General features: G+C 43.2%; 1 protein-coding gene across 1 annotated transcript in view; it reads left to right on the forward strand.

Annotated features, from left to right (window-relative positions):
- The first annotated feature begins 1464 nt into the window (after positions 1–1464).
- COPB2 (coat protein complex I subunit beta 2) overlaps positions 1465–25679 on the forward strand; it is a 28725-nt gene continuing 4510 nt past the window's right edge. Inside the window, exons 1-13 of the mRNA XM_075861284.1 lie at positions 1465–1573; positions 5212–5349; positions 5435–5521; positions 7564–7690; positions 14627–14775; positions 14864–15010; positions 15106–15205; positions 15809–15951; positions 16592–16791; positions 20809–20919; positions 21081–21169; positions 24272–24378; positions 24578–24721. Coding sequence (XP_075717399.1) covers positions 1571–1573; positions 5212–5349; positions 5435–5521; positions 7564–7690; positions 14627–14775; positions 14864–15010; positions 15106–15205; positions 15809–15951; positions 16592–16791; positions 20809–20919; positions 21081–21169; positions 24272–24378; positions 24578–24721 — 1545 coding nt within the window. The 5' untranslated portion in view covers positions 1465–1570. The remainder of the gene's footprint in view (positions 1574–5211; positions 5350–5434; positions 5522–7563; positions 7691–14626; positions 14776–14863; positions 15011–15105; positions 15206–15808; positions 15952–16591; positions 16792–20808; positions 20920–21080; positions 21170–24271; positions 24379–24577; positions 24722–25679) is intronic.

The raw sequence follows: 25679 nt of genomic DNA on the forward strand, positions 1-25679 counted from the left end.
ACTTTATGTAAGTGCCATTTTTTGGTACAAATTCATTAGCGTTTAATTTCTATACATTTTTATTTTGGCAAAAATGCAGAAAAAAAGCAGTTCCGCAGCAGTTTTAATATTTATTTATTTTTACACCATACACCGATCATCATAAATAATGTTATAAATTTGTTGTACATGTTGTTACGGTCGTGGCGATACCAAATATGTCTATATTATTTCCTGTTTTGAGACTTATATTTTAAAAAGTTTATTTATTATAAAAAAATGTGTGTTTCTGTGTATTTTTTTTTACTTTTTATTTATTTATTTATCATAAAAAAAAATTACATTCATTTAACTTTTTTTTTTTAAATCCCATAAAGGGATTTATCATTTTTATATTGTAACTGTAATGTACTGGCATAGATCTTTATGCCAGTACATTAGCCTGTTACTGATTGTACACAGGCAGGTGTTAGGGCACACCTCAGTATGCCCTAACAACAGGAAATAAGTTCAGACAGCCCTGGGGTCCTTCAATGAGTGATCGCATCACAGTTATCTTCTGTGACGCGATCAAAGTGCAGTCCCCCCTCCTTGAATTCCGCGATCAGCTTTTATTGCGGCATTCAAAGGGTTAACGGCGGAGAGAAGCTGTTTCTCTCGTCTCCGCTGTAAGAGCGGGAACCATGGCTGTGTATTATAGCCGTTGCCCCGCTATCGATCGCGCGCACAGACGGCTGTCACACAGGACGAGAATGCTCGTCATAATGCGCCAAGTACTCGCCGCTCAGGACGAGCATTCTCGTCCTGTGTCGGCAACGAGTTAAAAATGATCGTTGTTCAAAATAAAAACCACTGCTGTTATCTACATTACAGCGCCGATCAGACTATGTAGGAGATATAACACTTATAATCTGGTGACAGAGACTCTTATGTCCGGGACGGTGCTTTTTTCTGCCAGCCACTACGGAAGGCAGAAAAAAAACATGTTTTTGCGGACTGTCTGTAAATTTATGGACAGTTGGCAACCCTGCCCCATAAGACACACCCACTAAAGGAGCCACGCCCTAAATGTCCCTGGATAAAAATTCAAACGTTGGCAACTATGAGGCACTATGGGAGTATGATACTGCGTGGGCTGAATTGGGCATGAGCGGGCAGGGATTGGGCAGGGTTAGAGGCATGGCTTATCACAAAAATAAATTGGCAGCATGTTTTATTTTAATCTTTTCTAATAGTTTTGAAACCCTGGAATTAGCAATGATTTTCCTTATGAATTATAATGAATGGTTAAATGATAATTGTTACACTATAGCCATAAACAAGATAATAAAACATCAGAGCTGATGACACAGCTTTCAGACTTATCGAAAACCACTACAGCAACATGCCAATCACATCATGGCTGCCGGGAAGTGGCGACGTGGACACGTCATGAAATGTCCTAACATTGCCATCCACAAGATGGCCGTGTAACGTCACCGGGACTGATCTCAGCAGGCGGAAGTGGAGGAGCTTGGAATCTCGCGAGAGCTTCCCGCAGTCCCGGAAGCTCCACGTCAGTCAGAGGGAGAGAGACCAGAGAACCGGAGACATGGTGAGTAGAGCCTGGCAGCTGTGAGCGATATGTGGCAGACCTCTCAACTGTTTAGAACATATGTTGGGGGGTGTAAGACGTGTATAGGTGACATCAGCTGATAATCACCTCCCCGTCCTCATTGGACACGTCAGGGAGTTATTGTGTACCGGTAGGACCTGGGCATCCTGGGACTTGTAGTTCCACTGATTCTCGCACCTATTACGGTCTTTCTTATGTTCAGATCGCACAACATGTCTTCTCTTCCTCGATCTGGCCATAGACCAGCAATGATAGACAATCTGATGGGAGATCAGTGGGAAAAGTTATATCTGATTGTGGAAAGCTGGGTGGCAATTTATATCGCCATTGCAGATGCCACATAGGTTATAATCCAGCTTTTCCAGACTTCTGAATGGCAAATCTACCTAATAATGCATTAATCTATTCGTCACTCCTGTATAACTTGGCGGAATTGCGGACATATTGGTTGTGGTCCGGCGTTCTCAGAACTAGATAGTGGTTAGATACAATATATAACAACTTGACAGACGACGAAAACCCAAGGACTTAGGCGCATTGCATGGCGACTGAGAATAGAGATACGATGTAAGACGTCCGATAAACGTACCGGCCACAGATTCCCCTTGATCAGAAGGGTTTTCGGAGACAATAAATACAACCACATAGTCTAACGACATTTCCTAGGACATTTGATGCTAAATTGTACATCTGAAAGGATTTTTTTATGTAGTTTGTTTGAATTGGTCAACATTTGAAGATCTCTGCTTGCTGTCAGTGAATTAAACCATTCTTTATGTGCAGAGGTTCAGAACCTGTGCAGATTTATGCTTTTGCACTGCTGAGGGTATTCTACAATATATCCTGTCCTCAAAGCTAAATACCTCCGCAGCGCCCACCTCTCTCCTGTGCTGATAGTTTGCTTCAATGCATCAGTGTAGAGAAACGGTATTGGGCTTCGTTCACATCTGCGTCAGGGCTCCGTTCATGGGTTCCGTCTGAGCTTTCCGTCGGGAACCCATGAACGGAACCCAAACTAAAACAAACGCAAACCATAGGTTTCGGTTTCTGTCACAATCGATGCCAATGGTGACGGATCTGGTGCAAATGGTTTCCGTTTGTCACTGTTGTTTTGACGGAATGAATAGCGCAGTCGACTACGGTATCGATTCCGTTAAAACAGTGGAACCCTTACACAACGGTGACAAACAGAAACCCTGCTTGTTTAACCCCTTAAGATGCGGAGGTCAATAGCGACCGCTGCTTCTAAGCCGTTAGAAACGGGGCAGCCCCCTCAGACGTTCCATCAGCCCCCCGCGATCGCGTCGTGCCGATGGTTGTCATGGCAGCCTGAAGGCCTCCAGGTCTACCATTTTGTTCTCCTATTAAGCCCTGTCAAAATCACGATTTACTGCAATACATTTGTATCTCCGTATATAGTGCAAGCAATCTCAGCGATCACTGGTTCAAGACCCCTAGGGGGACTTATAAAACAAAATGTTAAATACAGTTAGTTTTTTTTATTATATAAAAAAATAAAATTATGAAGTAAAAAAAAAAAACTATTTCCATTTTCACCAAAAAGCAATGTAAAAAGAAAAGAAGTAACATAACTGGTATTGCCGCGTCCGTGAAAGTCCAAACTATTACCGTATAACATTATTTAACCCACACAGTAAAAGCCGTAAAATAATAAAAGGCAAAAATAAAAAGTGATGACTTTTGGAAGGCGGGGAGGAAAAAAACAAAAATGAAAATCTGAAAAATGGCTGCGGAGGGAAAGGGGTTAAACTTTATTTCTTTTTTTATCAAAAAAACCTTTAGCCTCTATTCATACTAGACTCATTACTTCCATTTTTAAAGAATCCTTGGCGAATATGATCCGCTTGACAGATCCATCATAATGTTAGGATCTTTTTTTTTTTCCAACACACTTGTTATAGGCGGCCAGGTTGGCTTGGTTTACATCCGCGTTTGGATTCCGTTTTAAATGGATCCTTATTTTATGTAACGGATAATAATTAAGAACAGACCGGAAGAAAAAGCAACGGAAAGTAAAGTTTTAGTTTGTTTTTTTTCAGATCTGTTCAACTGAACCCTCAAAAAAACAACAACTTTTGCTTGTATCGGTTTGACATCCGTCATGCTCATGTCCTGCGGCACTGGAGGGGGTTTTCCAGGCTGTCACTGGTCACTAGAAAGTGCCCCGCACAGATCCTTCTTCTGTGCATGTGCAGAAGATTTTAATGAATCCGCCAAACTAAATGAATTACAGATACAAACTGCAGATGTTCCGCTTAGATCCGTCATCTACTGACTGCCACGTTAAAAAAAAAAAACAACACGTAACGGTTTCCGTCGCATGACAGACACTAGCGGCACCCGATAAAACCCATTGTCTTTAATAGGTTCCATCGAGTTTTCTGTCGTGGTTTCTGTCATTCTGCCGGACGAAATTTGTTGCATGCTGTCCTATTTTGTCCAGCAAAAATGACAGAATCTGCGACGGAGGCCCCTAATGGATCGCCCACTGCAGATGGGAATAGAGCCGGATCCTGCCCAAAAACTGAAACCTGACGGAAATGAATTGAACTGAAGCAACGGAGCTTAAAAAAACACCCATTGAACTCAATGAGTGTTTCAGCTGGAGCGTTTATTTCAGTTATTCGGGCTCTTCTGACGGAACAGAAAAGCTCTAAGCACAATGCAAACGTAAATCCAGACGAACGTAGAATTCAAACGTGTGACGGCCATAAAAACAACGGGCGCCACGCAGACACATGTTTTTCAATGGGGCCGTTCACACAACCGTTGTATCAACGGCCGTGTAAAGGGTCCGTTGAAAAATAGAACATGTCCGATTATCTTCCTTTTTTACAGATCCCTCCATAGACTCAAGTCTATGGGGATCCGTGAAAATGGGACCCGCACTGCAGTTTTTTACGTGACAGTTTCCCCACGTTGGTCTGAATCTAGCCTTACCGTGAGGTGTTAATTCTTAAATGGATAGAATACGCCGCATGCTACGCAATTCTGACTGTCAAAAAGCAACGGAAAACCAGAGAAAAAGAATTCACACAAAAAAGTGTACGAAGCAAAGATGCGGAAGTGATGCAGCTCCATATTGATCCATAGTAGAGGAAGAGCTGCCCATATGAGCTAACAATCCATCAGTAAGAACGTTCATAGACCTCAATAGACGGACCTCAAATACGACACCCAAGCAAACCAATAGGCCCATATTGTATCTCTGTGTCTCACGATTTTACACAGGTCTCCATTGTGGCATCCCGTGTTACATAGGAATTGTCAAGGGCACAAAGTCTTTATTGTGGCGTTTTATGGGGCCGCACATCCGTGGTAAATTACGAGAACCTCGTGGATCTTGAGGACCTCCCATGCGTCTCAGACTTTTATTGTGACCACAGTTTAAGAACTCTGTGCCCGTGACAACACTGATGATTTTTTTTGTAAGTTCGAATTCTCCAAGCGTTTCCATACTGTGTATGAGAGTTGGGGAACGTTTGGATGTTCAGCCACATGGTGTATCGTGTAGGACGCTTTTATGCAGGCTGCTTATAAGGTGTCTATTGGGGGAAGTTTAAGTCGTCATTGGCTTGTGTGTCCATTATTTTCAGCCTCTGCGACTTGACATCAAGAGGAAGCTGACCGCTCGCTCTGACCGGGTAAAAAGTGTCGACCTGCACCCTACAGAGCCATGGATGCTGGCCAGCCTGTACAATGGCAGCGTGTGCGTGTGGAACCACGAGACACAGGTAACACAGTGTGACACGGTGATATATACACACAGAGGACTCCCCACATTGTATGGCCAATATTAACCTGTTGTCGTTCTTTCAGACCCTGGTGAAAACTTTTGAAGTTTGTGATTTGCCGGTCAGAGCAGCAAAGTTTGTGGCAAGGAAAAACTGGGTTGTCACTGGAGCAGTAAGTAAAAAAACCTATACCTCCTAATATTTTCTGATACATGACTTTTATTACATAAGTAAGGGCGAGGAGAGAAGGTAAGGGCACATAGGATTCCCTAATTTCTATCAACTTCAATTGAGAGGTCACTGTTAGGGATGCATTGAAACTTCAATAGTGTTTCGATACCGTGCACCCTGAAATGGTTCGATACAGTTATTTCATGTATTTCGATACTAAGCTGTGCCGCCACACAGCTTAGTATTGTAACACAAGAATGTATGAGAGTGCGGCTGTGTGATATGTGTCATACAGCCATTGCCCCGCTCCTGAGTCCCGACAAGTGCGTTTAGCATGAGGTGATCCGGCCGGCGCTTCACTAATGAGCGGCGGCACTGAAGACAGAACATGGAGGGCGCGCTACAAAACAACACCATGTTCTGCCTTCAGTGCCTGAGCTCATTAGTGCAGCGCTGGCTGCATCACCTCATTCTGACCGCACGCACACTTATTGTCAGGAGCGGGGCAATGGCTGTATTACACAGCCCGGCTCTAACGGCGGAGATGAGCGAAACCGCTCCTCTCCGCCACTATTCCCCTGAATTCTGCAGTTAAAGCTGACCGCAGCATTCAAGGGGTAAATGAGATGCGGGGATGCCCCTTGGATCGCATCACAGGGAAACCCTGTAACCCCATCTAGGGACATACCATATATGGGCAGGCAGCCCAGGGTCCATTGAAGGACCCGAGGGCTGTCTGACCATATTTCCTGTTGTTAGGGCATACTGAGGTATGTCCTTACAACTGCCTGTGTACTGTCAGTACATAGGATAATGTACTGGCATATATCTGATATATGCCAGTACATTAAAGTTTAAAAATACAAAAGTAAAACAAAGTAATGTTAAATAAAAAAAACACATACACATTTTTTTACAATAAACATTAAAATAAGTCTCCATACATAAAATCGACACACATTCGGCATTGGCGCAGTACCCACACATTCGGCATTGGCGCAGTCGTAATAACCTGCACAGCAATTTTTTTGTCATTTATGATGTGTACGCTATAAAAAAAATAAAAAAAAACTTCTTTTTTTCCATCACTTATTAATGTGAGGCACGAGGTGTGATGAATTTACCCTCTATGTGCCTCACATTAATAGTAATTAACCCCATCATGTACCTTACACATTAACCCATTATGTTTCTCAGGCATAATGGACAACATTGGGTTAATTACTATTAAAGCGTCTGTCACCACATTATAAGTGCCCTGTATTGTACATGATTTGATTGGCGCTGTAATGTTGGTGACAGCAGTGCTTTTTATTTAGAAAAACTATCTATTTTTACCACTTTATGAGCGATTTTTAGCTTTATGCTAATGAGTTTCTTAATGCCCAACTTGGCGTGTTTTTACTTTAGACCAAGTGGGCGTTGTACAGAGGAGTGTATGACGCTGACCAATCAGTGACCAATCAGCGTCATACACTTCTCTCCATTCATTTACACTGCACATAGCAATATAGCTATATCACAATCTGCAGCCACATACACACACACTGAAACGTTACTGCAGTGTCCTGATAATGAATATACATCACCTCCAGCCAGGACGTGATGTGTATTCAGAATCCTGTCCCTTCTGTAGCGTCTCTGTAAGATTTACAGCAAGTACACAAGTGGCTTGTAGTTGCCCACAGCAACTAATCAGATTGCAGCTTTCTTTTGCCTCTGAAAAATCTGAACAGCTATTGGTAACACCTTCTTTCCTCTGCACTAGTTTTAAAAACTTTTCCCTATTTGGAGAGAATCTGATTGTAACCACATCCCATCTTGTTTTTTTTTACATACTCACACATGACACATACTAGAGACAACGTCTTACGAACTTGGATCTAGACCTGTTAAGGGGGATTTATCAAATCTAGTGCAAATGAAAAGTGGAGCAGTCGCCCTCAGAAATGAATCCAGTTTCAGCTCTTGTGACTGACACTTCATTAGTATCAATGTTGATTGTGAAGCCATTGACCTCACTGTCCTGTTTTCTCTCCTAAGGATGACATGCAGATTCGAGTGTTCAACTACAATACACTGGAGCGAGTTCACGTGTTCGAGGCTCACTCTGATTACATCCGCTGCATCGCCGTGCACCCCACTCAGCCTTTCATACTGACCAGCAGTGGTAAGACTATGAGCTTATCAGCATAGACCCCTTTCTCTTATAGGATATTGTGTATGTGATGTGTATATAGCTGGAAAGGATAGTTCCCAGAATGTCAATGTGCTCAAAAAATCCAATTAAGCTGTATGGTCTGCAACTGCCTGACATACATTCAGTAGCTGTATTGCTTCTGCAACAAAACTAATGAGAAGCAATTACACTAGAACCCATAGGACCTGTAAACTAACAGAGCACTGTTTATGGCGGTCTGTATAGTGCGCCTAGGCTACAGCCAGTCATAAAATTCCTGTCAATTGGCTACTGGAAAGGAATTTGATTACCCAGTTTCTCCCCTCTTACAATGCAATCTTCTTTAAAGGGTAACTAAACTTGAAAAAACTTTTGACGTGTCGTATTGCCGTGTCAGAAGGTTTGATCAGTTGGGGTCCGAGCACAAAGACCCCCAACGTTCGCTAAAATGAAGTGGCAGAAGCGCTTGGGTGAGCACTTCGTTTCTGATTGCTTTTTCTCGGAAGACGAGCGGGCGATGTACAGGCTCAATAGAAAGTCTGAGTCCGTACACCGCTGGCTCAGTGTAAAGCCGATCAGAAGTGAAGCGGCACAGTGCTCACCCAGGCGGTTCTGCCGCTTCGTTTTAGCGACCGGTCGGGGTCTAAGTGCTCGAACCCTCACCGATCAAAACTTCTGATCACTATGACGTATCAAAAGTATTTTAACGTTTAGTTAGGCTTCGCTTTTGGGAGTCATCTCTATTCAGGGCAAGGATTCGCATTGTAATACACAATTTATAAATCAGTACGGCTTAATTTATATCTAGACCAGGACTATAGACGGGAAAGCGGTGATTATGGCTTCTTTCTTACATGTTCGTATTTGGAAGCAAAAACCTGGAACATAACAGAGAAGTATAATAGAAATATTTTCACCTCTTCTGTGTTTTGGATCCACTCTTAGTTTTAGCTTATAAATACTGATAAAAATACTGACGTGGGAATGAGGCCTATTCCCAATATTGTTCTAGTGAGCAGTAAAAATATTTGTTTTTATTCGCTTATATAGTGTCAACGTATTTCGCCGCGCTGTAGAGAGATTGCCGCCATTCACATCAGTCCCTGTCCCCAATAAGACTTACCATCTCATTTCTTGTGCTATTTTTTGTCTGAGGCAGAATTAGGCGTCTTATTTTAACCGGTTAAGGACTAGGCTGTTTTACAGCTAAATGACCAGAGCAAATTTTACAATTTTGCTATGCGCTTCTTTACATGACTATAACTCAGCAGGTGAATAAAGTTCATCTTTGAATTTTACACTCTTTTTAAAGGACAGATAGGGCTTTGTTTTAGTGGCATTTGTCAGTATATATCATTTTTTTTTTTTTCACTAAAGTGGGCAAAATTGGAAAAAAATGCAAGAATTTAACAATTGCGTCGGTTTATGCTAGCATTTTTCACACACGGTATGAACCACGGCCAAAATTAATCTCCTTTCACATTCTTCCACTTCTCCCGTGCATGGGGATACCAAATATGTGTGCCTTATTCACTGTGCGGGCATGTGCCAGGGCTTGGCATAAAAGGAGGCTTTTTGGCCTTTTCGGTCCAGGAATTCTGCACTTGATTTTATAGCCGCATACTGTTTTCTGGGGGGCCTAATGCTGCTGAAAGATTAGAAACACCCCATAAATGACTTCATTCACACAAGTAGACCCCACAAGGTTTCCTTCAAGGGGTTTATCATATTTTTAGCAAGTCCAGTTTTCTTCTGAAAGTTTCTTGAATAAGATGGAACAAAATAAAATCAGCACTTTTTTAGCAAATGCGTCAGTTTATGCTAGCATTTTTCACACACGGTATAGACCACGGCCAAAATTCATCTCCTTTCACGTTCTTCCACTACTCCCGTGCATGGGGATACCAAATATGTGTGCCTTATTCGCTGTGCGGGCATGTGCCAGGGCTTGGCATAAAAGGAGGCTTTTTGGTCCAGGAATTTTGCATTTGATTTTATAGCAGCATACTGTTTTCTGGGGGGCCTAATGCTGCTGAAACATTAGAAACACCCCATAAATTACTTCATTCACACAAGTAGACCCCACAAGGTTTCCTTCAAGGGGTTTATCATATTTTTAGACAGTCCAGTTTTCTTCTGAAAGTTTCTTGAATAAGATGGATCAAAATAAAATTAGCAATTTTTTAGCAAATGCGTCAGTTTATACCAGCATTTTTCACACACGGTATAGACCACGGACAAAATTAATCTCCGTTCACATTCTGCCACTTCTCCCGTGCACGGGGATACCAAATATGTGGCCTTATTTATCACATAGAGATGTAGGAGGGCGGAGGATAGAAGAAGATTATTTCACAAATTGCTTTTTTTCAAAGCTGGTTTTACAAAACTCAACAGAGTTTCTATAACACTTCCAAAATATCTGCTCTTGAAGCAGAAATCCCAAAATATTCATCTAGGGGTATAATGGGAATTTATTTTTTGGGGTTTTCTAAAATAAGAAATTTCAGGTTAATGCAAATGGAGCTCTCCAGCAGATGAACTTTAGAAAACATCAAACATGACATCCACCCCCCACCCACCCATTCCCTCCCTCACCCTTGGAGTAAAATCAGGGGAAAAATAAAAACGTAATGTAGGGCAAATATATTTTCAACAAATTAACTAAAATCTAATAATTCAGAACAGTGTGGTATTTTTTAAAACATGGCTCAATGCACAGGCCTGGTTGTGAGGGACATGAGGGACAGAAATATCGGGAATCTTTGCGGTGCCCGTCTTTTCTGCAGACGCGGCACTATTTCTGGGGGTTGCTTCTGGTTGCTGTTGGGGGAATCCGACTGATGAAGTGTCTTTCAGTCAGTCGCGTGACATCCTCAGACTGGGGGCATTCTCGGGTGTCCTGAACATCAAAAATGAGGCCTTCAATAATTTTCTCCTGGAAATCCAGGTATGTGTCTCTGCCTCTGTTTTTTTTATAGAGCACAAATGAGTTGTGGATGGCCACCTGTAACAAATAAATGGCCACCTTTTTTGTACCAGGTTTTAGTTTTGCGTTTTACTAAATAGGGCTGTAAAACCTGGTCGCTTAAATCCACCCCCCCCATGTACTTGTTATATTCGGACACGCTCACTGGTTTGTGCTTGTCCGATGTTGCCCCTCTTTCCCTCACTGCCACTGTTCCTGCGGTATGAATCGTGCTTAGTACATATACATCTTTGCGATCCCTGAACTTGACCGCCAGCAATTCTTCAGATGCATAAGCACAGGAGTCCCCCTTTACCATGCGCTTCCCCACTAATTGCTGTGGAAAACCAATTCGGTTTTTGCGCATGGTACCACATGCCCCAGTCCTTGCAGCATGCAAATGCCTAAACAGGGGCACACTGGAATAAAAATTATCACAGTACAGGTGGTACCCCTTGTGAAGTAGAGGCTGCATTATCTCCCACACGATCTTACTGCTGGTGGAAAGATCAGGGGGGCATCCAGGAACATTTATTGTGCGGTCCCGCCCTTCATAAATCCTGAAGGCGGTGGTATATCCTGACCCACTTTCGCACAGTTTATAAAGCTTAACGCCATATCTTGCCCTTTTGGAAGGTAGATATTGGCGAAAGCTAAGTCTGCCATGGAAGTTGAGGAGGGATTCGTCCACACTTACATTCTGCTCAGGGGTGTAGAGTTGCAGAAATAAATTATTCAGGGAATTTATTAGCGGTCTTATTTTGAACAACCGATCCCGGTTTGCATCGGTACTTGGGGGGGCCTGTGCGTTGTCATTGAAGTGGAGGAACCTCATTATTGTCTCATAACGAGACCTGGGCATTACTGCAGAATATACTGGGGTGGCTTGGGCGGGTCTTGTTGACCAGTAAGACCTAATGGAGGGCTTTTTGACAATACCCATATTTAGGGTGAGCCCCAAAAAAAATTTTAATTCCTGCAAATTGGTGGGCGTCCAATCTCTGGCATGGGTGGATGAAGGTTTCTGCCTTATATATTGCGTGGCATATAAATTTGTTTCGTGGACAATCTGATTTAGGATGTCGTCCGTTATAAATAAATGGAAGTAATCCATTTGGACAAAATTTGTATTGTCCACGGTTATGCCAGGAGTGGCCGTAAATCCGTGGATTCTAGGCCCAAAAGATGGGGCAGGTGCCCATACAAGAGCCTGGACTGGAGGGACCAGGCTGTCCCGTGCTACAGCGCTACTTGGCCCTGCGCTTTCATGTTCTGCAGTTTCGACTGCATCAGGGACAACGTCCCCTGAAGATGAACCTGAAGTGACGCTGTCATCGTCACTACCTAAAACAGGTTCCATCTCGGACGCCATCTCTGATGCGGTCTCCGACTCAGACCACAGCATGGCGTATGCCTCCTCGGCGCTAAACAACTTCCTCGCCATAACGTAACTAACACTAACTAAACAAATTTTTTTTTTATTTTTTTTATAAAACACACAAACTAACTGCTATATATATCTACACTACCGCTAACAAAAAAATAAACCGCTATTGCTATATATATTATATATATGTGGATATATATATAATTATATACTCCCTACCTGCCTATTCTAATAGAATAAAAGAAAGAAAGGTAGATAGATAGAAAAAAAGATAGATGGATAGATAGATTGTATAGATAGATAGAAATCTATCTATACAGAGAATGTTTTAGTGTAACTGTATTTTTTTTCACTGTATTCTTCTGGCAGCAATTCTCCCGAGTCTCTTCTTCTCCTCAAACTGAAACAATGTTTGAGGAGAAGAAAAGAGGCAGGAGATTTACTGCCAGAAAAGTCAAAATAAAACAAATGTGGTCGCTGTGATTGGTTTTCACAGCGACCACATGATCAGGGACCATCAGATTGGTCCCTGATACTCTGCCCAGTGCCCAGAGCTGTTGGTAACAGCGAGGGCACAGGGCTGTGTGCACGCGATCGCGTGCACACTGTTTTCTATGCAGAAATGCATGTGATCGCTGTGATTGGTTGTCACAGCGATCACATGTTCAGGGGCCAAAAGATTGACCCCTGACATTCTGCCCAGTGCCCATGGCTGTTAGCAACAGCCAGGGCATAGAGCTGTGTGCACGCGATCGCGCGTGCACAGTCTCTGAAGTGCGGCCGTATATATACTATACGCCGGACTTTAGAGACCCTGGCCGCTGGCCGTATATTTACGGCCAGCGGTCGGGAACCTGTTAATGTGGGAATTGCATGAAGTTCAGTTATTGATAATAGATAGAAACTGGGGAGGGAACCTCCAGCTCACCTTAACACTCCAGTGTGATGTAGATTGTAGATTGTAGGTTGCGCTCGGATCCTCGTGTCGGCACAACGTGAGGTTGACAAGCAAGAAAGAAGGTAGGATCCAGCGCTGGGTGCAATTAAAATGGATTTTCTTTTCCAAGTTTATTTCGGATGGTTTAAAAGGGAAGTCCAGTTGCATGTAGTCCTGGGTGTGTGGAAATGTGGAGGTACGTGTCCTCGGGGGCCTACGCGTTTCGGACGTCTGCCGCGTCCTTAAACTTGGCTGTAGTAATTACTGTAATTACTACAGCCAAGTTTAAGGACGCGGCAGACGTCCGAAACGCGTAGGCCCCCGAGGACACGTACCTCCACATTTCCACACACCCAGGACTACATGCAACTGGACTTCCCTTTTAAACCATCCGAAATAAACTTGGAAAAGAAAATCCATTTTAATTGCACCCAGCGCTGGATCCTACCTTCTTTCTTGCTTGTTCAGTTATTGATGTTTGTGAGGTGATTCTGGCTTAGAGGTTTCGGCATGGGAAAGTACTGGTATAAAGCCAGGTAAATGCCCGTGCCCACTGGTTGGTCTATATTCTTATCCCTCCTCTCGTCAGTGGCTTAATAAAAATGTATGGATCCAATGGACCTTATTTATTAACAATCAGCGGTGCAAACCCAGTGAGGTCATGTTTTATCCATCTTCAGGCCACTTTCACATGGCAGTACCTTGATCAGTATTTGTAAACCAAAACCGGAAAATATACAGGGAATAAGTCTAAGGCTGGGTTCACACGACCTATTTTCAGACGTAAACGAGGCGTATTATACCTCGTTTTACGTCTGAAAATAGGGCTACAATACGTCGGCAAACATCTGCCCATTCATTTGAATGGGTTTGCCGACGTACTGTGCAGACGACCTGTCATTTACGCGTCGTCGTTTGACAGCTGTCAAACGACGACGCGTAAAAATACAGCCTCGGCAAAAGAAGTGCAGGACACTTCTTTGGACGTTTTTGGAGCCGTTTTCTCATAGACCCCAATGAAAACAGCTCCAAAAACGGACGTAAAAAACGCCGCGAAAACGGCGCGAAAAACATGAGTTGCTCAAAAAACGTCTGAAAATCAGGGGCTGTTTTCCCTTGAAAACAGCTACGTATTTTCAGAATTTTTTGGTCACTACGTGTGCACATACCCTAATGGTCCTGGCTTTGGCTTACAAATCCTGATGCAAAATCCATACTTGTGAAACTGGCCTAATTCTGATCTGCCGAGAACAAACCTGGCCTGGCTTTACATTTGAATCTGTTTAGCCAATCACATGGAGAATGAGCAAGTCTACTTTGATTGACTAAAAAAAGTTGCACATGTCATGTAGAGCCTGAGACTTGTGCATGTCTTCATTTGCATGGTAGGGTGCCGGAAATATGCCTGAATAGTGGGCGTCCTCATAGACCTACTTAGAAAATGGAAAAAGGTGAACATACGTATTGCATATAGAACCGACAAACTCCCCTATCGTTATTTCCCAGAGGGAGAAAAGGGTTAAAGATCCCAGATTTTGGCATAGTGAAGAATGAAATCCATAAAGTACATCGGATAAGTGTGATACATGAGAAATGAAAGGGAAAGCTCAACCATGTAATGTGTCTTGTGTTTAGATGATATGCTGATTAAGTTATGGGACTGGGATAAGAAGTGGACCTGCTCCCAGGTGTTTGAAGGCCACACACATTACGTCATGCAGATCGTCATCAATCCCAAGGATAACAACCAGTTTGCAAGTGCCTCTCTAGATCGCACCATTAAGGTAGCGTATACCTTGTGCCTGTGGGAAATTGTGGGTTGTATGGCTGTGTGGGCTCCGGATCCACTTTACTGATCTCTCTGCTCTTTAGGTTTGGCAGCTCGGATCCTCCTCCCCCAATTTTACGCTGGAGGGGCACGAGAAAGGGGTTAACTGCATTGATTATTACAGTGGAGGTGACAAACCCTACCTGATCTCTGGTGCTGATGACAGACTAGTCAAGATTTGGGACTACCAGGTTAGTTAAACGATGCTATTAGTAAGTGACGTGTTTGTCGTACGTCTCCTGTTTAGTCTATTTCGAGACGTAGTGTTGTGTTTTCTCTTAATCAGAACAAGACTTGTGTCCAGACTCTGGAGGGTCATGCTCAGAACGTCTCCTGTGTGAGCTTCCACCCTGAGCTTCCCATTATAATCACTGGGTCAGAAGATGGTAAGTGTTCTCCTGCAGGTACTTGTAAAGCTTTCCTGAAAATACTTCTGTCTGCTGTGATATTAAAAGGCATTTCCAGAAAAAAAATGGATCTGCAAATCTAAATCTCTTTATGATTTGCTCATGAAGTTTTGAAATCCCATTTGGCTGTTATTTAGTTACGTTTGTCTCCTATCTGGGTAACAGATCCTGGGTGACAACTGTCAATAGCCAAAACCAGTTCCCATAGGTATTGTCACCCAACTTCCCACTCTCCATGGACGTCATGTAAATCTAGCTTGTTACGTAGTGGTATATTCTATATACCTTTAGAAAGCGGGGTTTTTTAGGTCAAATTTACATAAAGGAAAATTTCTGATATTTAAAATGGTCAATTTCTTCTTAGCAAGAGATTACAAATTGCCACGCTGTTTGCATGTACTGTCACTTATGAGCAGACGGCTTGTAGTATGTTTCTAGGGAGCAACTAAGAGGCTATTATTCTGCTAATCCTGGCAATAATAATGTTTTTCTTCAAGGCTGATTTATAAAATATATATTTAAAGGGCCATGCAAGCTTATGGGAGTTTTTACATTCTCTATAAAACCTTTCGTATTCTTTAGGGACCGTGAGGATCTGGCACTCCAGCACCTACCGTCTGGAGAGTACCCTGAACTATGGCATGGAGCGAGTGTGGTGTGTGTCTGGTCTTCGTGGCTCCAATAATGTGGCTCTAGGGTACGATGAGGGCAGTATCATTGTCAAGGTGAGAACTATTGCCAGTGCAAATGGTTATATGAGCAATTTTTCTGCCTGTGGATATGACATAATTGCTCCAGATGCGAATACCCCTTTAACCCTTTCATTGCCTGGGGGTTTTGGACATTTTGCACCTCTGGCAGCCAGAACAATTTTTACACTTTTGACATGTACAAATACAAGCTACATTACAAAATAAAAAAATCATATTAAACCCACATGCCTAAATATTTTCTGAAAGTAGGCACCTTGCACATATTTAAAATGCCACTCAGCACTTTATACATACAGGCACCGTCATGCAATCTTGGTTCAAATGATAATTTTTCATTTAAAAAATGCATGCAAGTTGATATTTGCGTCTCAAAGTGAAACTAAACAGGAATTTAGATGCCCCAAACATCCGAAAAAGAAGTTCAATATGTGCAGTGTTCATACATACCATTTATGCCTGTCTACGTGCAGAAATTAATATTTAACAGTATAGTCAGTTCTGATGTGTTTCCTGTTTTACCCAATTCTCAAGTATAATTTATTGCAGAAGTTATGAAAACGACTCTATTAAGTTACACTTTTTACTTTAATGATTTGTTTGTACTTTAAAACAGAAGTTTGACCACATGTTGCATCTCCTTTCATATCTGTAGTTGGGTCGTGAAGAACCAGCAATGTCCATGGATGCAAATGGAAAAATCATCTGGGCCAAACACTCTGAAGTGCAACAGGCTAACCTGAAAGCCATGGGAGAAACGGAGATTAAAGATGGAGAGAGGCTTCCGCTAGCTGTGAAGGACATGGGCAGCTGTGAAATTTATCCCCAGACTATCCAACACAACCCCAACGGGAGGTAAGACTAAGGCTGTCAAGAGTAGAATGAGAGCTAAGACACTGGCAGTCGGAAGTACAATATGGGGGAAGACTATGGCTGTAGAGAGTACAATGGGAGGGAAGACTATGGCTGTAGAGAGTACAATGGGAGGGAAGACTATGGCTGTAGAGAGTACAATTTGAGGGAAGACTATGGCTGTAGGGAGTACAATGGGAGGGAAGACTATGGCTGTAGAGTGTAGAATGGCAGGGAAGACTATGGCTGTAGAGAGTACAATGAGCGGGGAAGACTATGGCTGTAGAGCGTACAATGGGAGGGAAGACTATGGCTGTAGAGAGTACAATGGGAGGGAAGACTATGGCTGTAGAGCGTACAATGGGAGGGAAGACTATGGCTGTAGAGAGTACAATGGGAGGGAAGACTATGGCTGTAGAGCATACAATGGGAGGGAAGACTATGGCTGTAGAGCGTACAATGGGAGGGAAGACTATGGCTGTAGAGTGTAGAATGGGAGGGAAGACTGGCGGTAGAGAGTACAATGGGAGGGAAGACTATGGCTGTAGAGAGTACAATGGGAGGGAAGACTATGGCTGTAGAGAGTACAATGGGAGGGAAGACTATGGCTGTAGGGAGTACAATGGGAGGGAAGACTATGGCAGTAGAGTGTAGAATGGCAGGGAAGACTATGGCTGTAGAGAGTACAATGAGCGGGGAAGACTATGGCTGTAGAGCGTACAATGGGAGGGAAGACTATGGCTGTAGAGCGTACAATGGGAGGGAAGACTATGGCTGTAGAGAGTACAATGGGAGAGAAGACTATGGCTGTAGAGCGTACAATGGGAGAGAAGACTATGGCTGTAGAGAGTACAATGGGAGGGAAGACTGGCGGTAGAGAGTACAATGGGAGGGAAGACTATGGCTGTAGAGAGTACAATGGGAGGAAAGACTATGGCTGTAGGGAGTACAATGGGAGGGAAGACTATGGCTGTAGAGTGTACAATGGGAGGGAAGACTGGCTGTAGAGCGTACAATGGGAGGGAAGACTATGGCTGTAGAGAGTACAATGGGATGGAAGACTGGCTGTAGAGTGTAGAATGGGAGGGAAGACTATGGCTGTAGAGAGTACAATGAGCGGGGAAGACTATGGCTGTAGAGCGTACAATGGGATGGAAGACTATGGCTGTAGAGAGTACAATAGGAGGGAAGACTATGGCTGTAGAGAGTACAATGGGAGGGAAGACTATGGCTGTAGAGAGTACAATGGGAGGGAAGACTATGGCTGTAGAGAGTACAATGGGAGGGAAGACTATGGCTGTAGGGAGTATAATGGGAGGGAAGACTATGGCTGTAGGGAGTACAATGGGAGGGAAGACTATGGCTGTAGAGCAGGGGTCAGGAACCTTTTTGGCTAAGAGAGCCGTAAACGCCACATATTTTGAAATATAATTCCGCGAGAGCCGTACAATATGTTTAAAGGGCCATTGACAGATCAATCGCTCCAATGTTCACTTAGTACAGCAAGGAATGCTCCTCCCTGCTGTATAAAGCCACAACTGGACTGAAACAATGGTAATTAGCAGTAAAAAAATTAAATAAATAACTTACATTGTGAGCTTGCGATGCATGACATCAGTCCAGCAGTCTGGCTTCTTCTTTTTCCTGCGCATGACTGGAAGCTGGCATTCTTCCCACCTGATGTTGAGAGAATGCCAGCTTTGAGGCATTCGCAGAAGAAAGAAGCTGGAATGTTGGACATGTCACACAACGCATTGTCAGTTATGTCAATTATCTATTTTATTATTTTACAGCGAATTATTGTTTAGGTCCAGCGGTGGCTTAGTGCAGCAGAGAGGAACACTCCTTTGTGTACTAAGTGACCGCTGGAGCAATTGTATCTGTCAGTGGCCCTTTTAAAAGTGTTGGTCTTACAGAAAATGAACAAAAAAGAGAGGCTCAGACCCATCTGGGAGACCTCCAGAGCTGTAATAAAGCGCTCAGAACAGATTTTTGCCCTGATAGTGGTCCTTTAAATCAGTTTCTTATGCCCACAAGAGATTAATTTAAAGCCCCCAAGAGTGTAATATGGGTGGCAGATGTTTTTTAAGGCCATATTTTTATTTTTTTTGGGGGGGGGGGCTATATTATGGATTATGTGGGATTATTTTCAGGGGTGAAGTGGGAAGGGGGGGTTGGTGGGACACACTGTATTACACAGCCCCTTTATTGATGCAGCTCACTGCTGCTGACCATGAGGCTGTGTAACAATTTCCATGTTATAATGTTCACCTTCAAAGCAGCAGCACAGCCAGGGGTTTCTGGAACGTCCAAGGGAGACACAAGGGAGGAGGCAGATGCCGCTTCACTAGGGGACGCAGGTGCGTGCTTGCAGACGGCGCGGCTATGCAGGGAGTTATGGGAAATGTAGTCCATGCTCCCTGCCGCTCACCACTGCCGCCAATGCTTATCAGGCCATCAAAGAACTACCGTATATGTCGGCGTATAAGACGACTGGGCGTATAAGACGACCCCCAACTTTTACCCTTAAAATATAGAATTTAAGATATACTCACCATTTCGTGCAGGAGCGCTTCACTATGGCCATCGGCGGCAGGACCCAGGACTCTCTGTCTCTTTGAACTCGCGCATGCGCAGATAGGCGAGGTACATGATGGGGTTAATTACTATTAATGTGAGGAACATGGAGGGTAAATTCATCGCACCTCGCGCCTCACATTAATAAGTGAATGAAAGCCGTGTTTATTTCATTTTTTTACAGCGTACACATCATAAATGATGCAAAAACATTGTTGTCCGCGCCATTACTGAATGTGTGTATTTTATGTATTGAGACTTATTTTAATGTTTATTGTAAAAAAGGTGAAGGTGTATATTTTTTTAAAAATGTAACCATACTTTGTTTTTACTTTATTTTTAAACTTTAATGTACTGACATATATCAGATATGTGCCAGTACATTCGCCTGTGGACAGATAGCACACAGGCTGTTGTTAGGACATACTTGGGTATGTCCTAACAACAAGAGATATGGTCAGACAGCCCTGGGGTCCGTCAATAGACCCTGGGCTGTCTGCCCATATATGGTATGGCCCTCGATCGCGTCACAGGAATTCCCTGTGATGCGATCCAGGGGCATCCCCCCTTCTCACTTTCCCCTGAATGCTGCAGTCAGCTGTGATCGCAGCATTCACGGGAATAACGGCGGAGATGAGAGGTTCTCTGATCTCCGGCGTTATAGAGCGGGGCTGCGGCTGTGTAATACAGCCATTGCCCCGCTCCTGACAGGAAGTGCGCGCGCGGTCAGCATGAGGAGATGCGGCCGGCGCTGCACTAATGAGCGGCAGTTCAGGCACTGAAGACAACATGGGGGTGCTTTGTAGCGCGCCCGCCATGTTCTGTCTTCAATGCCGCAGATCATTAGTGCAGCGCCGGCCGCATCACATGATGCTGACCCCGCGCGCATATGTCAGGACTCAGGAGCGGGGCTGTGGCTGAATTACACAGCCGCAGCCCCGCTCTCATAGTCATGTGTACTATACTGAGCTGTGCGGCTGCAACGTGCATCCCTCCCATAGACAGGTAGGAGCCCTGTCTGCGAGCCAGATACGGCCATCAAAAGAGCCATATCTGGCTCGCGAGCCATAGGTTCCCGACCCCTGCTGTAGAGTGTACAATGGGAGGGAAGACTATGGCTGTAGAGCGTACAATGGGAGGGAAGACTATGGCTGTAGAGCGTACAATGGGAGGGAAGACTATGGCTGTAGAGTGTACAATGGGAGGGAAGACTATGGCTGTAGAGAGTACAATGGGAGGGAATACTATGGCTGTAGAGAGTACAATGGGAGGGAAGACTATGGCTGTAGAGTACAATGGGAGGGAAGACTATGGCTGTAGAGCGTACAATGGGAGCGAAGACTATGGCTGTAGAGAGTACAATGGGAGGGAAGACTGGCTGTAGTGTACAGTTAAGGTGATTGTCATGTCCGTTTATTTTTTCAACTCGCCCTGTCATTCCAGGTTTGTAGTGGTGTGTGGAGATGGAGAATACATAATTTACACTGCCATGGCCCTGAGAAACAAGAGCTTTGGATCAGCACAGGAATTTGTTTGGGCTCACGACTCCTCTGAGTAAGTCTTTTTTTTTTTTGTTTTTTGCAGTAAGGCATAGATGTGGTTTATTGATTTAACCTAAACAACTAACAGAATTAACAGAGTTGGTGTAATTAGATGTTAATTACATTCTATTTCATGTGATCCTCCTACTAGTCACGCTTCCGTCTTCCTTGTAGGTATGCTATCCGTGAAAGCAGCAGCGTAGTGAAGATTTTCAAAAACTTCAAGGAGAAGAAGAGCTTCAAGCCCGACTTTGGTGCAGAAGGTTCGCTTTCTTGGATGTGATCTATGTATACACCATATGTTCATCATGTAGAAGTATGCAATATATAGTAGAGCATTAGTGCAAAATAGGAAAAAGGCAACTGCTATATTTCAGAATTGCTGCTGGAATGTGTCTGATGGCAAAGTCATGTATTTAACTTTAGTTTCATTAGGTTTAAATGTGTATAAGATGGTGTCGTTTTTTATTTTTATGATGTAGCTATTTGTTGTTTTTTATTTTTTTTTTTACTTTCCCTGGGTCGCGGATACTAGACTGCCTTCCTGTGTTGTCTGTATACATAGTGCAGTAGAGTGTGTGCTTTATGGCAACTGCGATAAATGGGAGTCAATTGGCAGGAAAATATTAGACTTGTACAATCTCCAGGAAGTAAAGTACAGCCGCTTCCCCGGAGACCAGGGAGCGCCAAGGGGAGATGGATACAGAGCCTTAAAGAGAACCTTTCACCCGCCCATAGATGTGCAGCATGTAATGTTCAGGGCTTCCCAAATACTGTCTCACTTTAAAAAAATGTTCCTATCTTCCTCCATTATTTACATATGTGTGCTGTTATATTTGGCGCCCGATATGTAAATAAGCCCCTGAATTGGCGTGATGTCTTCGCTCTGACACTGTTCAATCAGCTAAGGACAGGGCGTCTTGCGCTGTGTTCCCTCCCGCGAGAACACACACAGACTGGTGGTTCTGCAAAGAGCGTTCTCTGTCTGTATGTGATCTCGTGGGAGGGAACACCGCGCAAGACGCCCTGACACTGTCCGTAGCTGATTGGACAGTATCAGAGCGAAAACATCACACCCCCTTGCCGTTTAGTTAGATAGAAACGCCCCATTGACAGTTCAGGGGCTTATTTACATATTGTGCGCCAAATATAACGGCACCGATATGTAAATAACGGAGGAAGATAGGAAAAAAATGTAAAGTGAGACAGTGTTTGTGAAGCCCTGCCTATTACATGCTGCACGTGTATGGGCAGGGGAAAGGTTCTCTTTAACCCGTTAGTAACCGCCTATAGGTGTTTTCACAGCGGTCACTAACAGCCTTTATTCTGATAAAGTAGCCTTTTTACGGCGCTGCTTAAGAATATATCCGCGCCTATGGGAGCAGTAAAAGCTCCCTGCTCTCATGTACCGGAGGTAACTGACGGCTGAGAGCAGACGAGCTCGAGCCAGAGGCATGGCCTAACAGATGCCTGTCAGTTTTGCACTGATAGTCAATAATACTTCTGTCTTGCAGTGTATTATAGAAGTGATCAAAAAGTTTAATAAAGTTTATAATTAAAGGGAATGTGCCGCTAGAAAAATGTTTATTTTTTTTTTTAGTTAAACATTTAGTATATAAATGATTACACATTGCTATATATTTTTTTATTTTTTCACAAGTCAGGAAATATTATAAATTAGATTCTAATTTCTAACGTTTCCATGTGCTGGTCACTAGAGGGAGCAATTCCCAAAATTGCAGCATTGGCGTGTGGTAGAGCAACCTCATTGCTTTATGCTGCAAAATTGGAGAAGACACACTCGCTCTAGTGTGCTCAAACAATCCCCCCTCCTTTATCCTGGCTAGTGCCAGGAGAAAGTAGGGGGTTGAATGTTCAAACCTCCTACACTGTCGCCATTTTTTGAGCGAATGCACAGTGTAGGAGGATTATATACAGTGGTTATAACACGAATATACACAAACATGACTTACCTGCTCCTGTTGCCTCCGCTCCTAGTCCTTGCTTTGGAACATATGGACGGTAGCCGTGACCGGAAGTAGTCATCTTACTGCCCGGCCGCGGCTTCCGGTCCACATGAAAATGGCGCCGGATGTCGCACTGCCGAAGACCTTCCATTTGGACTGTGTAGGAGCGGCGCATGTGCCGTTCCCACGCAGACGGCATACGCTATAGTGAATGGAACGGCCCCTGTTCGCATTCTCTATGGGGATGTATGTGCCATTAATTGACACAGAGATGAAAAAAAAAATGACAGCCCCCATAGTGAAGTAAAAGTCAGAAAAAAGTAAAACACAAACGCACAAATAAATAAAATGTATTTTAATAACATACTAAAATCCAAAACATATAAAAAAAAATTTTTCCGTGACACCTTCCCTTTAATAAAATTCCCAAGTTAAAAAAGATAAATAATGAAAAACCCCATTTTTTTCCCCTTACCAAATACGTGTAACGTTTTTTTTTTCATAATAAAGCATTTTGTATCGCCGTGTCCGTAATGACCCCAACTATAGAACAATTACATTATTTAACCCGCACGGTGAATGCTGTAAAGCATTTACTCCAAAATGGTACCAATAAAAACTACAAGTCGTCCCGCAAAAAAAAAAGCCCTGATACAGCTACGTCAAAATAAAAATAAAAAAAGTTTTGGCTCTTAAGATATGACTACACAAATTCAAATATTTTTGAAAATAAAGTTTAAAAGAGTAAAAGTAGTAAAAAATATACATTTGGTATCACCGCAATCGTAACGACCCGCTGAATAAAGTTGTTATAGCATTTCTACCACACGGTAAGCGGTGTAAATTTAATGCCATTTTTTTTTCTACCCACCTTCATAAAAAAAGATACTAAAATGATATGTACCCCAGAATGGTGCTATACAAAAATACAACAGCTTGTCCCGCAAAAAACAAGTCCTTATACAGCTATATAACGGAAAAATGAAAAAGTTGTCCAGGAATGAAACAAATATGGGCCGTGTCTGGAATTGCAGCCTCGCTCCATTGAAGTGCATGGGGCTGAACTGCAATACCCAACACAACCAAATCTCGGGCAACCCCTTTAAATGCCCCACTCTCTGTTGACCCTGTCCTAGTTTTTACAGCAAAGCTGACAAGTGAGCTGCAGCTGTAAAAATGAATATCTCAAGATTTTTTTTATTTATTTGGATTGTTTATTGAAAATAAAAAAAACAGATTTCACTGCCACGGGTTATGGAAATGACAAATGAGGTAAAACTAGGGGGTTTTACCAAGACGCCAATGCTTGATCATCTACAATGGCAGGAACCAGTCTATTTGGTTAAAAACCGATTATTTCTATAGTATTGTTCATAAAACGTCCCATTTTAATTTCAGGTATCTATGGAGGATATCTTCTCGGCGTGCGGTCTGTTAACGGTTTGGCCTTCTATGACTGGGAGAACACGGAGCTTATTCGGAGGATAGAAATTCAGCCTAAACATGTGAGTTTTTGAATGTGCGCCTAGAACAGCTGCATTTCCGCTATAATTGACGCCAGTGTAATTTAGAATTCTTCACTCTTTGAGTTCTTTGAGACTTTTTCTACCCAAATAACTGGCATAGAAAGTTTGATACCCCCCCCCCCCCCCCCCCATTGTGCTCCTCTATCTATATCCTTCAACCATTCTTATTGTTTGGCAGATTTTCTGGTCGGACTCCGGAGAGCTGGTGTGCATCGCTACAGAGGACTCTTTCTTTATCCTAAAATACCTCTCCGAGAAAGTGGCCACTGCTCAGGAGACTCATGAAGGGGTTTCTGATGATGGCATAGAAGATGCTTTTGAGGTAAGCAGAGTTTATAAGTTTTCTATTAGTAACAAATCCCATGATAATCCTAGAGCCCAGTGGTGCCCATAACTGTTCTAGAGTTTCTCTAGTTTCCTTCTTTTTTTTTTTTTTTACTAAAAATTAAATTGTGACCGAGAGCTGACAACCTCCAGTATTTGTATATATCTCTGAGGGTCCGTTTCCTGTCAACCCTTTAGACGACCAGCACATCGGGCAGACATGCTAGCAGATAGGAGAGGGTCACGTTACCCCCATTATCCACCTTTAGATAGGGAATTCTTGTAGAGGCTGCTGATCCAAAAGACAGACCTCGAGATTTCTCATTCAGTTTAGTTTTGTACCGTCATTTATACCATATTGTGTTTTTGTTCAGTGGATTTACTATTCTAATTTATAGAACCCTCAGTCCTATAGTAAAACTGACCGCTTCACAGATCATGTTTGAGACGATCTGTCAATAGTTTAGTAATGTCCAATCTCATAGCTAATCTAATAGGAGCCGTCACACTGATAATGGTAGTGAAAATTGTGTCCCAAAAAGTTTATTATTTTAAAAGTTATGAGCTTTTTTCCAAATATGCAAATGAGCCTATACTAGACAAGTGTCAACATCAGCGATTCTCCGGAGGTGGAGCCTCCTCACAGCCTCTGACCCTGTCCTATCCACATGTAGGTGCTTCACACAGTGTGAGAGACAAAGGCTGGAGGAAAGGGGGATCACTTCGAATAGCCATATCTCTGGCTGTGGTCCACCTAGAACACACTGGTGGCATATGAGAGATGAGATTCTAATCTGTCATATGACACCAGGATCGCAGTTCTAGCTGTGACACAACCGGAGATATCACCAGTTGAAAACACTCAGGAATGGAAGCTGTATACTATATGATCACACTGTTGCTGGGCTGGGAAGAGGAGAAGCTGTGTGAATCTGATTGGACAGCATCATACAGAA

The sequence above is a fragment of the Rhinoderma darwinii genome, chromosome 4, assembly GCF_050947455.1.
Source record: "Rhinoderma darwinii isolate aRhiDar2 chromosome 4, aRhiDar2.hap1, whole genome shotgun sequence".
Taxonomy (NCBI): domain Eukaryota; kingdom Metazoa; phylum Chordata; class Amphibia; order Anura; family Rhinodermatidae; genus Rhinoderma; species Rhinoderma darwinii.